Source organism: Typopeltis vanoorti, chromosome 7, assembly GCF_054136105.1.
Source record: "Typopeltis vanoorti isolate ZY-2024b chromosome 7, IOZ_Tvanoo_1.0, whole genome shotgun sequence".
In the NCBI taxonomy this organism is placed as follows: domain Eukaryota; kingdom Metazoa; phylum Arthropoda; class Arachnida; order Uropygi; family Thelyphonidae; genus Typopeltis; species Typopeltis vanoorti.
This window is the reverse complement of record NC_143555.1, coordinates 16,255,694-16,273,062: the sequence shown is the minus strand read 5'-3', so window position 1 is coordinate 16,273,062 and position 17,369 is coordinate 16,255,694. Positions and strand designations below refer to the sequence as shown.

At 34.0% G+C, this 17,369-nt stretch overlaps 1 protein-coding gene across 1 annotated transcript in view; it reads left to right on the top strand.

Annotated features, from left to right (window-relative positions):
* The window catches only part of LOC150104511 (WD repeat-containing protein 26), a 400,251-nt gene that overhangs the window by 41,617 nt on the left and 341,265 nt on the right, over window positions 1-17,369 (top strand). The window contains exon 2 of the mRNA XM_090395688.1: window positions 15,086-15,185. Within this exon, the coding sequence (XP_090251814.1) occupies window positions 15,086-15,185 (100 nt within the window). The remainder of the gene's footprint in view (window positions 1-15,085; window positions 15,186-17,369) is intronic.

Genomic DNA, 17,369 nt, shown 5'->3' with positions numbered 1-17,369 from the left:
CTTTATGTTTTCTATAATCTCCTTTGTCATCTGCAATTTCTGGGGATGAAATTCTCATTTCACTCCAAATTGCTTTATCGTTTTCATTTGAGATATAGAATTTATATTGCTGTCAACAATTTATGACATTGCTGCAGAAAGGAGCCAGCTCCATTTTTTGGTTGAAAATTGAGTTATAGGCTGCACTGTATGTTTAAAAAAAAAAAAAAAAAAAAAAATGGCGAATAGATTTGTGTAAGAACAAGGCAACTTGTTCTTACAAAAAAAAGCTTATTGTGTAAGACACAATATAAGACAAACTACAAAATAAGGTTTTTCAATGAGCCAGTGCAGATTTGTAATGATTATGTTACTTGATTATGTTACAATTTTGCAACTAATATTCATGATTTCTTGTGACCGCACGGTTAGCTTAGCAGCTTTGCACTTCGCAACCATATGCCTAGGGAAGGAGTGTCCCAGGTTCGATTTCTGTTCTAGACGTGAGGAATTTGAGGATCTTCCTTAGGCATAGCCAAGTTAGCCTGTCTTGGGCGCGGTCAGTAGGGTTTTTTCCCGCCAGTTTATCTGCGTTTTTCATCCCGCAAGCAGGCAAACCGGCCCCGTGAACATACGCCTCTACAGTCAAAAAAATATACCCCTCCCCCCTCAGCGGCAGACCAGGCAGCGGGTCGGTTGGGAGTAGTACTAACAAGAAGTCGCATCTAAGTAACACGCGGACCCTGCATAGGAAGCGGAAATAACGCGTAGAAGAAGAAGAAGATTCATGATATCTTGTAAATATTTCATCATTATAATTTTCATAAAACTGTGATGTTTTCTGATATATTCCCATGCAGGACCGGCCATCTCGGGGGTGCAGTGGGTGCAATGCACCCGGGCTCCCACGATCGAGTGGGCACAGTCGGTACACATTTACAGAACCATATGATATTTCTAATGTGTGTTTTTTTGTTTTCCTTGATGCCAAATCATTTGTAGGTAAGAGGTTTTACAATACGTTTATTTCGAATCCTTTAATTTTTACCTTTGAAAAATATATTACGGCCCCCAAAAGGTTTCTTGCACCTGGGCCCCTTTATAGAGAAGGCCGGTCCTGTTCCAATGTAGTAATAAATAGGTTTGTAACAACATTTTGTTACTTATTTTAATTATTTACCTATTCTACCATTTTTATGCAATTTTGGGCAAAAAGGGAGCAGCTACAAATTATGAAAATTCACCCAGCTTTTGCTTTAGGTAATAATATTTTGGACCTTTCTTGGGTTAAACACATTTAGTTGTACAGCATAATGCATTAAATAGTGCTGAGTTCTAGTTGTAATGATCAAGCAGAACAAAACAAGTCTCTGTAGCTCAGTCAGTTTTGATGATACCCTTTGTTTGGAAAGACTTAGGTTTGAAGCACCTTTATAAGGACCTTTCAGCTGAAGACAGTTAGCCCATCTTATGCAGAAGTGTCAGAGTTTTACTTCACAGAGGTTTTCTTAAGAGACATTATACTTGCCTCATAAAACTGAAAACAGCTTTTCTCGATATATCAAAAAAAAAAAAAAAAAGATGAATGTAGGAGAACAAGAGTCTTCTGAATGTTCTAAATAGTAGTTATCCAGGGTGAGCTGAAAAGAATATGTTCATGGCTATCCTTTCTATCCAGGTCATTTTAGTTTGTCTTCACTGATTGTGTAGTTTTAAATTGCCCTGTTAATGCTGGTGAAACATCAGCTGTAAATTATTAATTTAAGCTAATAAATTATTTGTTTACATTCTGGTATCTATGTGGTTTTATGTTCCAGACACTTCAACATGAATAGCAGCAACAGCTATGTAAATTTAAACATGGAGTTACCTACTTGTAGCTTAATTTCTTTTTCACTATTATCTCCTGGTAATGTGAGAGGATGGGAATGGAGATGAGACTAGTAGCATGGGTGGCTGATGGACAGACACCAGAGAATAGTATATGGTGGAGTGGAGTCTAGGAGAATGATGGTGACTAGTAGAGTACCTCAGAGTTTGTACTAGGGCCATTACTCTTTAATCTGTATATCATTGACATAGGGAAAGATTTCAGAGGGGATATTCAATTGTTTGCTGAATTTCAGAGTGGGAGAGAGCAATAGTTGATAAAGGTGATGTAGATATTCTGCAGGATGATTTAAATAAATTGGCATTGTGGACAAAGGATAATGATTGTCAATTTAATGTTGCAAAGTGTAAGGTTGTGTACCTTTGGATGGAAAAGGTTGTATGTGGTGTACCATATTGATGGTATTGGTTTGCAGGAAATTGATGAAGCTAGGGACTTGGGTATATGATGGACAAAGAGTTGAAGTTCAGAAGGCATATTGCAAAAGTTGGTAAAATAGTTCAACAAATTACTTGAATGTTGAAAAACACGCTAATAAGTAAAAATAAGGAAGTTGTTATCCCTCTTTATGAGGTTATCATTTGACCACATCTTGACTACTGCACACAGATTTGGTTCACCTGGGGTTCTTGGGGACCAGGAGGTGGTAGAGAAGATTAAGAGATGAGTAACTAAGCTTGTGACAGGTCTGTGGAATGTATTCTATGAGGTTGACAGTGTGTGGGTTACAAATTTTAGTTGATAGGTTGAAAAGAGGAGTCATAATAGAAGCTTAAAGATATTAAAGAGATTTTATAAAATTGATGTAAAGGAAATTTTTCAATATATGACATATAGACAGAGAATAGGAGCCACCTGTGGAAATTGTGTAAGAGTGTGGTTAGTAGGGGCGTGCAGACCAGATTTTTTACGTTGAGAGTGTGAGCAAGTGGAATGGATTGCCAGAATTGGTTGTGGGTTCCCTGACAGTGAATGGAGTCAAGGAGAGGTATGATAGCATAGTATTATTATTATGTGACACCTCCAGGGAGTCCAAAGACTCATCGAGGGGATTGTGTGCCAAAAGCATTGAACGATTGATCCTGTTCCAACTATTAACCGCGCTCAAACTTGCTTAACTTTTTGCATATACAATTAGTAGCAGAGGCTTTTGATTACTATTTCTTTTTTTGTCTATAGTGTGCTGCAGTGAGTCATAAAATGCTTCTATCTCTTCATCAGTGTGAGATGAGGTGGGAGCATATATTTGGATGATCCTAATTTAAGTTTGGAGTTTATTTTAAGCGTAATTCCTATTATCCTTTCATCTGTATAATTAAATTCTTCTATAAGGTGTGTAATTATTTTCTTAATTAGAAATCCAACTCCGTATTGTTCTTTAATTTTCCCATAACAGTATAAGTAGTCTCCATTTTTTAGTTTTATTACATGTTTATCCTGCCTGCAAACTTAAATTAAACAACAATTAAATGTTTAGAGGAAAAGAGGATTGTATTGATTATCGTTGTGTATGATGGTTGATTTGGGTATCCTGCAATGAGTCTTCTCACTCCATGGAGATGCCATAAAATAATAATAATGCGAAGCATTTATTTCACAAAACTACTTGAGTGTCTAAAAATATTTTTTACAGTCAATTGTTGACTTTATTTGATGTTTAGGACTCATGATTTTACAAGCCTACTTAACCACTTACCTCTGCAAGTTTATCAGTCTATATACTCCAGCAGTGAGATATCTTCCATGCTGGAAGATATCTCACTGCTTTTACAGACCTATCTGGAAGAGAAAGAATTGTTTTCCTTCACTAATGGTTTAATACAACTTGTTCACCAACCCATCAGAATTCCAGGCAATCCTCATCAGTCTCCTAACATCCTGAACCTCCTCTTTACTACTCTCCCTCCAAATACATGGTTAATGAGCTCTCCTTTTGACGTGTGACCATAGTCTTTGTTCATGTTTACTTTTCTACAGATCATACTTTTCCCACTCAATCACAGCCTCATATCCACGAATGACAATACTGTGATGCCAGTTGGGATGACTTTGAGATTTCCAACAAAATTATAATTTTCTTTATCATCAGTACTGAGTTCTTATGCCACTTATTGAAAGAATGTTTTCATGCATCAATACATGGATTGAAATAGTGTAACTGTAAACATCAACAGTCAAGTGAAAACTTGACTGTTGATGTTTACAGTTACACTCCGTATAATATACAGATATTATATGGAGGTGATACGATACGGTGGTGATGTAGCTGTATACAAAATATACAGTTACATCACCACCTTAAACTTTTATAATTAACTTAAAAAAATGCACTGATCTACTCATTTGGTTGTAAATATTTTGTAAAAGTTAGGACATTTATTGTGCCTCTTGGAGCATGCCAATCATTAGAAATTGTTCTGTTCTGCTGTTTTATTGATTATCACTAATTATGCCACAGTGGAATATGATCAGTAAGAGGAAATTAAAATCATTAAGAGCACTCAGGCATAATGAGGAGTAAGCTATTCACAATTATTATTACTTTATTTTATTATGGTAACATAAAATAGGAATAAGCCAGTTACTGATAGTGGTGTTAGGCATGGTTTTTACTTAATGATGGATTACCTCTCTGTTCACAAATATCCCTTACAAAGATACACTAGAATTTCTATCCCAGAAATTTCCATCAGACATGGGCTTATTCAAATATACAGTTACATCATAAAATCCCTAGTATCATAGAGGATTTGTTCTTCTGAAGAATCTCTAAAATAAAACAAAAACTGGAAACTGTCAAAGAAACGGCATTATTAAATGGCTTATAATCCAAGAATAACTCAAAAAAGAATTAACAACTCTCCTATACAGTAATCCACACAAGAAACCTATAGGACTCCTATACCATATATTAAAGGCATCTCTAAACAGGTGGCAAAAGTTATGAAAAAAAAATATAGACTCGTCGCTACCTATAAATCCATCAACCAAATTCATAGCCTGCTACCTTCTCAAATGACGAATTCTCACCACTAATGCTACCTAGCATACACAAAGTACCATGTTCGTGCAATTTGTCTTAGTATGGACAAACAGGAAGATCTATCAATAAACTTATCTCTGAACATTGAGACCATATCTGGCTTATCAAACTTTGCAAATCTGGCCTGGCACAACATGGAATCGAAAACACTTAGCCATAGGATCTAATGGGAAGACACTGAGCTGCTGCATAGATACATATATAAACATGAACATTTATACAAAGAAAGTGCAGAAGCCCTACTTCATCAACCTAACCTCAGTATAACAACTGACTTACTATTCCAAAAGTGTGGAAAATTGTTATCCTCAACTGTATTAAATAAATTGTAATCCCTTATATTTTATTTTTAATAATCTATGTTAATGTATTTTCAGCTACTGTATATGTAGAGGGATTTCAATTTAGTGCATGTGCTCTACTATTTCTTTATTCTAATTCCTTATTGTTGTTGACAGACTTATTGTTGTTCTAACAACGTCTTCTAACTGAAAATATGCAAAAATGATCATATCATTAATTATTAATGACACGTGAGCATGTATTATACATGCTCACGTGTCACTGATAAAATATATGTGCATAATAAATTTATTTTTTACCATGGTACATGTGTTTTTCTGTTGTTATACTGATTCTAAAAACATAATTAAAACATGTATTTTCTCAGTTACTGCCAGTGGTGAGCTATGGAAATTTTAACAAAGGGCTCACATCGTAGAGCAAAAGAAAGCTGCATTTCACACAAAAACTTTTATTAATACATCTTGTGTACAAATGCCAATCAAAAAGTATGAGGGGACCATCAACCTGTAAAGGCTATTATTTTTAAACAAATATTTCATGATCTAAACATGAAATATTTGCACCCAATCATCTGTGTTAATTTATCTTACACAAGAAAACATTTTTAACTATCAAAATATAATAAGAATAAAATATTTATAATCGCACATATGCAATAGTCCGCATTTTTTATAAACAAAATAAATTTGTTTTGTTTGCGATAGAAGTTTTTATGATAAACAATCTATAAATAATAAATAAATATTATCTAAACACAATAATATTGAAATACGTTATATTTCTCTTTTGTTTTTATACTTCACGTGATAATCAGCAATCAGCGGTACCAATCAAGGGGTATTATTTTATAGTCGTATTTATTTATTTATATGCGATTACTAAAAGTGAATTCTTATTTGTAAAATGGTAGTAACAATAACTATAATATTTTATTTAACAAAATCACTTTGTTAGGTTACCGTATGAGTATATTTAAAAAAAAAAAAAAGTTTTTTTTTTTTTTTTTTTTTTTTTTTTTTTTTTTTTTTTTTTTTAAGAAAAAATAAAAAAAGTAAACAAGAAGAACAAGGGACTCGCAAATTTGAGAAAAATTTAACAAAGGGCTTGGGCGAGCCCCTTATAGCTAACCACTGGTTACTGCTGCATCATATGGCACCAAACAGTTCAGTCAGAATTCAGAAACCCATTATTGTTGTGAAATGCATCTTATTTTATTGAGCCATTATGTTGATTTTGCATGTTTTCTCTCAACATTTGTTTATAATGACATAATGAAATTGACTTATTTTTTCATAAAGTGATTAAGACATCCTCCTGCGATGATTCTTTTGATCCCATGGACGTCTGTTTTAATAATAAAGACAAGTTAATTAATTATTAAGTTATTTATTAATAATTTTATTTATTATTAATAAATAATAATAAATGGTCATGTGTCACTGATAAAATGAGTTTTTTTTTCTTTTCTTGGTATTTCTGATAATGTGCTTCAATATTGATATTGGCTTCAACATTGGTTGTTACATTCATAATAGTGTTTCATTGTATGGACAACACCAAGAGAGGAAGAAGGGAATTAATTTATTTAACTTTGTTATTATTTTGTTTGTTTTCTACCCAGCATCTTCAGAGAAACTGTGACAAGCACAGAGATACTAAACTAAATCAGTAGATACAATTCAAATTGTAACCGAAACAAATTAATGTCTTAATATGATGCTTTCTATTGTGTGAATAATCATAAAGTTAATTTGGAAAAGTTAGGCTATCTGGTTTAAGAATGACTGACTCCCAGATCGTTGGCAAATTAATGCAACCATTTTGCATTGATGGGGGGAGTGTTTCGTAGCAGATGCTGATTCTGAAAATTCTCTCTTAGATGTGTAGTAATTTCTTTAATACCAATAATTCCTTCATTTAATCCTATGTGAAGGTGTATCCAAAGCATGGTCTGCTAGTCCCAACTTGCCATACAGATTATCACCAGTGTAATTTTTGTGTTTTTCAAGGCAAATGTTGACTTATCTCTGAGTGTGTCTGAAGTAGGCCACACTGCAGGCAAAAACAACTTTATACACTCCAGAATCTTCAAGAAAATGAAGTTGATTTTTAGAACAGATGAAGGTAGTCTGTTCTAGGTAGCTAGCCAAAGCCAAATGAGTAGTTTAAAAGTGGCATGAAGATCATATTTGTAAAGGACTTAAATACTTTTTCTGATGTGCCCTTAACGTATGGGATGCGAATAGTTCTGTTGTGTTGAAAGTTTATTTTTCACTTGGTTAGACTATAATAAATTTAGTTTAATCCTTTATCCAAGTGTGAGCAAACAAAGTTTGCGCCTGAAAATATCTTCAGGACTGAATATGGTGTTGTACTACCTTACTGGGGTAAGGCAGTGCAACGGTATCTGGAGAGTTCATTGAAAAGGCAATTCGTCGAATGAACAATTCATCGAAAACACAATTCGTCGCAAATGCAATTCATCGAAAAAACAGTTCACCGAAAATTTAAAATGTTCGAAAAGGTTATGAGAAAATTGATCCATTTGGAACAAAATCAGAAACGTGAATAAAGAGATTACAATGTTACTTTCATAGGGAAAAATTATACAACAATATGGTTCTTATAGTCTTTCTTGTCCGATAACTGTTTCATGTCTGTTCATGGGACTGATTTGCCTGTTTCCGGAAGAAAAGCCCAGCCATATCTATATTATGCCTGCTAACTTACCTTTAGCAGAACAGGACTGATAGAAATTATGCATAAATGGGATCCAACTATCCAGGTCTTTCTAACTAAACGGCTTCGTTTTTACCAACTGAACTATGTGGGCTTCATTATTATTGTTACTAATAGTAATATGCGACTTCAATACAGCAATTATTATGGGATGAATTTTACTCAGATTCGCTATGTGAAACTTTTACAAGAAAATGTCAAACTGTTTCAGTTTTCAGTTCAGCTATATTCGGGGCAACAAAGAAATAATGTGTCCAAATTATGTACTGTATTACAAAAACTCTCTGACTTAAATGACTTAGCAGAAGTTATTGTTACAAGAAGTTGTCTGCATGGTTCAGTTTTTGTTCTAAATGGATTACGTTTACCATAACATTATCGAAAATGTAAAATTTTCGGTGAATTGTTTTTCGATGAATTGCATTTTCGACGAATTGTCTTTCGATGAATTGCCTTTCAATGAATTCACTTTTCGATGAATTTTCCTGTAACCAGTGCAACTCGTAGCAAAAGTGCAGCAAGCTACCAACACTCTTATCCCAGTATCTCCCATAATGCAAACACATCTCCTTGCAGATATGTATAATGTTATGCATTACAGGATTGTCCACTATCCAGACAAGTTTAGACCCTTATTGAGGTCTCTTCACTGGGAGCCAGGCCCAGTGGTGGAGATACCAGGCAGAAGCAATAGCGAGGTCATCTTTACCTATTGGAGTTGCCAAAAGGTGTGCCACCTTTTTTTTTTATTAAATTACTCTGGATTTAGAGAAAGATGTTGAAAGAGTTGTACTACCTTACCCCAATAAGGTAATACAACACCATATTCAGTCCTGAAGATATTTTCAGGCGCAAACTTTATTTGCTCACACTTGGATAAAGGATTAAACTAAATTTATTATAGTCTAACCAAGTGAAAAATTAACTTTCAACATCTTTCTCTGAATCCAGAGTAATTTAATAAAAAAGGTGGCACACACCTTTCGGCATCTCCTATAGGTAAAGATGACCTCGCTATTGCTTCTCTGGTATCTCCACCACTGGGCCCAGCTCCCACTGAAGAGACCTCAATAAAGGTCGAAACTAGTCAGGGTGGTAGCCCATCCCTTAATGCATAACCTTATACATATCTGCAAGGAGATGTGTTTTGCATTATGGGAGATACTTTGATAGGAGTGTTGGTAGCTTGCTCCACCTTTGCTGTGAGTTGCCCAGAGTTGTACCACCTTACCCCAGTAAGGTGGTACAACACCATATTCAGTCCTGAAGATATTTTCAGGTGCAAACTTTGTTTGCGCACACTTGGATAAAGGATTAAACTAAATTTATTATAGTTCTGTTGTGTGGTTGCAGGAGGAAAGATGGGTGCATGCAGCATTTTTTCTATTTTATATAGGCTGTAGCCATTGGCTAAAAAATTGTGAAAGTCCCCGAGTTCAGTTTCAAGGACTGTGTCATTTGAACAAATAGCTCTTTCTTAGTGAGTAGGTGTATCTTGTATATCAGTGTATTAGTGTATCTCGAAAAGGGTGACAAATATCACATTTAAAAAAAATTTTTTTATCATCAGTTTATTTTAGGATGCTGGTTGTTGAGTGCTAAAAATGTATCCAGTCTGTCTGTGCCACAAGGCCAAATGGCAAACCACATCATCAACATAGCTCAGCCAGAACATTGGTTTGAATGCTTGGTTTTCGAATAGAAGTTGGCTAGTGAGGGCATGGAACTAATGGCAGTTCCCATCTAGCTGTTTATGTATTTTTCTTTCCATAAGAAGTGACTAGAATAAATGATGAATTTAAATAAACCAATTATGTCAGATGGGAAATGTGGCTTAATTAATGTAAAGGTCTCTGCCACAGGTACATTGGTGAAGTAATGTTAAGGCTTTCTAATGGTTTAATTTAGTGTGTGCATGCTTGTCACGGTTATGATTTGCGCTCTGAAGATAGGGAGTAAACCAGAAAAATATTATTCAGTTCAATAAGTTTTCCCCCCCCCCCCCTCCCTCTTTTGATGTTGTTTATACCATGATGCACTGTTATGACTAATCAACAATACATAAGCCTTTCTGTATGTATATTGGTAGTTGAATTGGATTAAAATTAATCATATTAACAAAAGCTTATAAATTGACCAGGTCCATGATTCAACACTCAACTATAATACATCAGGTGAGCCAGCATCAAATTTTCATGCACTGATTATGCATATTTTTTGAGAGTACAGTATTCATCCAACAGGTGGATCAACCATTTTCTCATGTATTAGCTCAATACAAAAAGAGAGAAAGAAATTGTTTTTAATCCTTTAAAAACACGTGAGGAAGGTTCTTCCAATGGAACAAAAGAGGATAGAAAGTTGATTTAAAGTTGGACTGAAAATGAATGTTAACCAGCAGTTGCTCATGTTTTATAAGCATGAGGAAATTGAAGGAATCCAATTAAACACAGCATCCATGAAAATACTGTGAAAATTCTCTCTCTCACAGACAGTCTGTTTCAGACTGTCTGAGAGAGAGAATCCATCTGTTAAGTCATTTTTGGTATGCTATCCCAAATATGAAAACAGTATTCTAAGGCTGAGTGATATGGAATTTATGTAGGGTTAGCAGCTATATTGTAGTACCTTAAGTAGAAAAATGATGCCATCTTTGGAGAAGGCTATAGGTGTGATATACTTGTAGCAGGAAAGGTTAGAGGTGTAATGTTCATTTATATAGCAGCAATTACTTATATAGGAAAACAGAGCCCTAGTGCAGTCTTGCTCTTGTGGAGAAGGCTGAAGAAAGGAAGTTAAGTATGGTGGCAGTATGTGCTAGACCTGATCAAATTCTCTGGGAAAATCAAGAGCATCAGCACAGGTTTCTCCAAACCTTTGTCATAGGGTCCTTAGCTTGATGTAGGCTAGAAGATTTGCTGTGACTATAGTGGCAGAATCCATACTGGCAGTTGTTAACTTTTGTGCCTTCATATAGTGAAGTTGACCAATTACATTCATTATTTTAGAGAAGATTGAGGTGAGGTTAATGGGCTAGTTTGACTGCCTACTTTATTATTATTATTATTCAGGCCTCCATGGAGTCAAGAGACTCATCATGGGAGGACCTTCCTAGGAAACACAGTCTATCATACCACTCATTGACTGTTCTTGCTCTCACCACTCTATCAGGCAATGCATTCCACAGTTCATCCACCCTCCATGCAAATAAATCACTCCTCACCCTCTTGCTCACAGCTTTCGTAACTTCTAGGATGACCCCTGGTCATTGCTCCTTTCCGCTGTTCCACCAAGTGAAAGAACTCCCCAATGTCAACCCTGTAACTGCCTCTCAGTTTAAAAGTCTCGATCATATCAACTCTCCTTCTTCTATCCACCAAACTCTGCAGTCCACATTCCTTCAGCCGATCCTCATAACTAACATTGTACTTTTCTGAAACCATCTTTGTTATCTGCCTCTGTACCCTTTCCACAGTTAATTTATCCTTTTCAAATCTTGGAGAACAAATTTGAGAACAATAGTCTAAGTGTGGCCTGATCAGAGTCTTATACAACGGATTGATAACTCTTTTATCTTTGCAGGTCAGCTTCCTTTTCAGTATTGCAGCAATCCTGGGTTTCCTTCACCACCTTTGCAATATTTTCCCTGAATTTAAGTTTTCTATCAATCATCACTCCCAGATCTCTTGTCTCCCCTACTTCCTCCAGTATAGCTTCTCCAATTGAGTATGCAGCCTCCCATTGATGTATCCCAAATTTCAAGACTTTATTGCCCTCTTTTTTGGATTGGTCTGAATATAGACTTGCTTCATTTTTGGAATGCATGCCAGCCAAGTATAAAAGAGTAAAAACAATGAAAGATGGGTGTTAGTTTTGGAGCACAGCTTTTGATGTCTAGGTTATTTAAGATTCTTCTTCTTCTGATTTCTTTCTGGCAAAACAAATCACAGCAGATGTGGTGCACTGTTTTTAATATGGTAAGAGGTGATTTACCATGGTTATCTATGCAAGAATTGGAAGAAAGAATGTCATCTTTAAGAAGTATTGTGATAGTTCTATGTGGACAAGAGAAGTGGTTGCATGTTTCACTCATTGGCATTTGCAAGGGATTAAAAAACATGATTGCAACGTATACAGGAGGCATGTTCTGCACTTGATCCTTTCACATTTTAAATTTTTTTAGTTTCTTTTGCATTTAAGTGTTACGTTGCAGGCAGAGGAAGATACTGGTGTCTGGAGTTCTTATTTCGAGTTATCTGCATTATAAGCCATTTATATTTTTAGATATTATAGACAGAAACTAAAACTCATATAGATGTAATAAATTTTATAGATGTAAAATTTTTGCCTTAGTATGTTCAGTATGTATAATGGAACACAGTTAAAATGAAAATCACGGAGTATTTTAAAAAGCTCCATTATAGCATTAGTAAACATCCAACAAATTACTAATTAAAAAGAAAAATTCAAAATAATAAATATATGCAGGCAGTTCCTGCTTTACGAGTTCCTAGGTTTTTGAGTTATTTTTTTCAAGTATCCACAAAATGGAAAATATGATCATTAATTGCAATAAATAAATGCTGAGCATTCACAAATATGGCATTTCAAGCTATGCATGTAGCTATGCATTATAGTACTACTGTACTCAGTTTATTGGTAGTACTTTATTCTTAGTTTATTAATAATTTTGAAAGATTTCAAGAGCCAGATATCCTACAAAATGAAACTGAAGTGGTCATTAATATTGTTAACCAATTGCAGCTTGAGGTTTCTACAACTGATGTCACTAATCTTTTGCAAACACACAATGGAGGGTGCACAAATGAATCCTTGAAATGGTAAAATGTGAAGATGCTGAGGAAGAAAATTTAATAGCTGAAACCCTTGTTCATTCGTTCTCTCACTCTTGAGGGACTTGATGAAACTGTTCAACACAGAAAAAAAGCACTTAATATTTTTGAGTCACATGTTTCACATTTCAAGTGCGCTAGAAAAGTTGCTACAGATTTTAAAAAATGCTTATGCACGCTGTAGTGAAATTTATAAAGAAAAGAAGGCAGTTTTAGAAACAAACAACTCTTATAATGTGCTTGATTTTAAAAGCTGTTTTCATACTTCAGTTTTTTTTTATAAAGAAATCAGTGTTTTGTTGACCTTTATTTGACATTATCCTGATAAAATGTTATTGTTGAGAATGTAACCCTTATTTTTAACCTTACATCTGAGGGAAATAAATTCCCACTTCAGACGTTTTCACTTTACATATACTAGGAACGAATTAATTCATAAAATCGGAAACTATCTGTATACAGACAAGATAATAATTAGGAATTTACAGAGGATTGGTATACAACAACAAAATAGAATATTTTAAAATGATATCCTTGATACCAAGAAATTATATTCTTGGTTTAATCCCTTATCGGAGTGTAAGCAAACAAAGTTTGCTTACACTTGGATAAAGGATTAAACCAAGAATATAATTTCTTGGTATCTTTTAATTTATAGTATAACTAAGTGGGAAAAACTTCCAATCCTTAATAATTTATGATTTCTCTACTTATTGTCCTCTCTCGCCTGATCTTATTATTAGCCAAATTAATAAATTGATTGATAGCATCTCCAGTTCAGATAAAGAATTCAAGAAAAAACTGAAAATATTTTATGCTCCTCCACTTAAATTATATGGTCGCCCTAAGATCCTCAAGCCTGGTATTCCATAAGACCTGTAGTAGATTGCATTGGCTGCCCTACATATAAGGTTTCTAAATACTTGTATACATTATTATCTTCCTTCACTGACAAAGTCTGCTTCCCATATTAAGAAATCTGAATTGGAAACCTAAAATTAGTGATATTAATATTTATGGCTATTTTGCCTATTTACTTAAGGAGTATACCCCTCATATTGTGTCAGGCTTTTTTTATTCCAATTTATTTAAGGTATTAATGATATTTTAAAGACACAGATAAACGAAAAACATGGAAAGAATAATTTTTGACATACCTTTGTAGAATGCTCGAGGTTGTCTTCCTTTGGAGCAGCATCAGGAGTATGATGATAAAAATTATTATAACTGAAAGGAATGAGAGGGGGACGTGGAAAATCAAAGATATGTGAATGAAATATAACTGAAAGGAAGGGGTGAGGGTTAAAAATGGTCTCCTTCATGATGAACATAAATCTCATCCAGTATAAGGAACCCGTGCAGTCCAGCCTAGCTGAACATGCTATCTTGACCAAACAAAGGGTCATAGGTACTTCGTGAGAGGGGAAAAAAAAGATTTCGGCCTTTCAACATTGCCCAAATTTAAACACATACAATGAACTTGGTTATCTCCCCTTTCCAGGAAATATTGTATCAACTTCTGGAAATTCCTAGTTTTTATCTTATTATATTTGTATGTGTGCATGCGCACGCACACATTTTTTAAAATTTAATTTTACTTAATTTTTCTATTTTTAAGAATTTGTTGAATGTTTGCTGTCTTACCATAGTGGCATATTTTAAAATCTTCTGTTTGCATTTTAAAAATTTTACATGTGTTGAATTTATTTCTATGTAAATTTTAGTTTGGCCTTAATTTTTACTAACATGATAGCTTGCATATTTTGATATGTAAGTTTACATATTACAGTGTCATTCATATATTCTTAAAGAAAAAAATTAGTTTTCAAATATGATTTTTATGAATACCACCAGACTCTAAAAAAAACATATTTCTTTAAATGCCATTTATGAAGGTTCACTTTTTCTGTTTTACGAAGTTACGTCACCTCCTAAAACTAACTGAGTTTTAAGAATACCTAGAAAGTTTTCTTTCATTTTATGTGGGAGTTAGTCTTTCTATTTAAGAGATGTCATTAATAACAATGCCACAATGTCATTAATAACAATGTAATTTAAAGACCTGTTGAATTCTACTTTATAATTACTTTCTACATAAGGTCTAACCCCTTAGTTTTAGACTAGAGAAAACAATTTAAATTCCATTAATATATGTAAATTTGTACTTAGTTTCACAGCAAACATGTTTTATCATACATTTTAAAATATTTAGTTTCTGATGAGTGGTTCACAGTTATGTCAAGATTTATGCATGTAAACACATTGTTCTTATAGCCGTACTGCAGAGCAATTAATGAAAGAGTCGGGCTGCCGTTTGGATCATCCTGCTGCTGCAAAGTTTCAAACTCATGTGATGGAAGGGCAATGGGCAAAAGTGAGTGAAGTTAAGTTGTAGGAAAGCTAAAAAAAAAAAGATAGATAACCGTTATTTGAATTTAAATATTTCATTGAAGTTGACAGTTTTTTTTTTTTTTTTTTTTCAATAGATGTCTAATATAAATATCAGAAAAACTTCATCTGCTTTCACTGTTTGATATCCTCTCCAGTACACATACCAAGTTTAAAATTTTATTTCTTGAATTTTAAAAACAGACTTGTGTGAGCTCTGTTTTATTTGTGTGTGTATGTGCTTACATGCACAAACATAACTTCCATATTCTGATATTGTCATGAAAACATCTGTAGGCTTGTTCTGATGCTGAAGTTTCTGCCTCTTTCTTAGAACTAAAGTTTGAAATTCAGAATTTATATACCAGATTGTGGCAGTGAACATTTATTACATTTTAAAGCATTTGTTTCAAAATTAAAGATGTTTGCTTCATTTTGTTATTACATTGTACACTTTCATTGTGTTTAGAAACTGATTCTATAAAAAAAACAAGTGAATTATACAGTTAGCAGAATCTATTTCTACAGATGGGTAAATTTAGTTGGATTGCCAACATTTGGGCTGTATTAATCGAAGTATTTCTTTTCTCATTCTTCACATTAATATTTAAATTTTCAGCATTTGTTAACATTCTGTAAGGTTTGCTATTACTGATTTTTTTTTCTTTCATTGATAACAAATAACAAAAGAAGAGACCAGCTGTACATGTTGCAAGCATGAGTGTGCAGTATTCAATTCCATGTGTGGATTAAGAAATTAGAAATCTGAACGAGGTAATGAAGGATATCATAGTGAAGAGCGAGATAAAGTTGCTAAAGAGAGTGATAAGTGATATAAGAAAGCATTAAAATAGATTTATTACTAATTAGGATAGGAAAAACTTGGGAGGATGGATAGAAGTGAAATAGAAATGTACAGAATTAGGCGGTATTTAGTTCAACAGTAGAAGGTTAGGTTGTGTTTGTTTTCTGAGCAAAAAAAGAGATTGCACACTTTGTTATTGACCATAATTTTCCTTTTTATTTTTGTTTAGTATTTGTCAATATTCTCATAGAGGTTGTTGTTTGCTACTACATTCCATTTTTTACAATTGTTTTATTGACTTGAATGTCAATAAAAAATAGGATATAAATGTCAACAAATTTTCATATAAGTCAGTTCATTGTATAATCAATAAATACAAATGAATTACTTAAATTAAGGGGATATTAAATCCCACATAGTTTTAAAACCGAATAAGAAACTCAAAGATCGGAATCAGAGTTTCTTGCCGAATATAGTAAACTATAAAGTATCGGCGACACTAGCGTTAGCCAATGCAAGTGATCCTAGTACGTAGTACAATACCGGGGCAACTCGTTGCAAAGGTGGGGGAAAGTTCAGATCGCTATTCTTAGGTATTTTCCATAATGTAAAAACACATTTCCTAGGAAATGTATGCTGTTATTACATTATGGAGGGAGGTCACTACCCAGACCGGTTTCAGCCTTTTTTGAGTTCTTTTCTTTTTGCTATACACTTTGGTATTAGGTCTAGCTACTCACTGATGAAGTCTCAAAAAAGGCTGAAACCGGTCTGGGTAGTGACCTCCCTCCATAATGTAATAACAGCATACATTTCCTAGGAAATGTGTTTTTACATTATGGAAAATACCTAAAATAGCGGTCTGAACTTTCCTCCACCTTTGCAACGAGTTGCCCCGGTATTGTACTACGTACTAGGATCACTTGCATTGGCTAACGCTAGTGTCGCCGATACTTTATAGTTTACTATATTCGGCAAGAAACTCTCTGATTCCGATCTTTGAGTTTCTTATTCGGTTTTAAAACTATGTGGGATTTAATATCCCCTTAATTTAAGTAATGTTTTCATTGCCGAAATGAAGCTTATTAGCTCTTTATACTTAAGTACAAATGAATTAATTATTTAGTGATGGCAAATTCCACTTCAGTGGCTGGTCAATGCTAATTACGTACTTTTCTCTGTTAAAAGATGTCTGACCCTAGCATTAAACATGCTTGTTCACTTAGTATTTTCATAATTATCTCAAACATTATTTCAAAGCTGAATACAGAGACTATAAAAGTTTCATACGAAATTTGACCAGAGAGCTTACAGGAATACATTCACCGGCATTTCCGAGTTACTCTAGCTGGACCTAATAGGTGA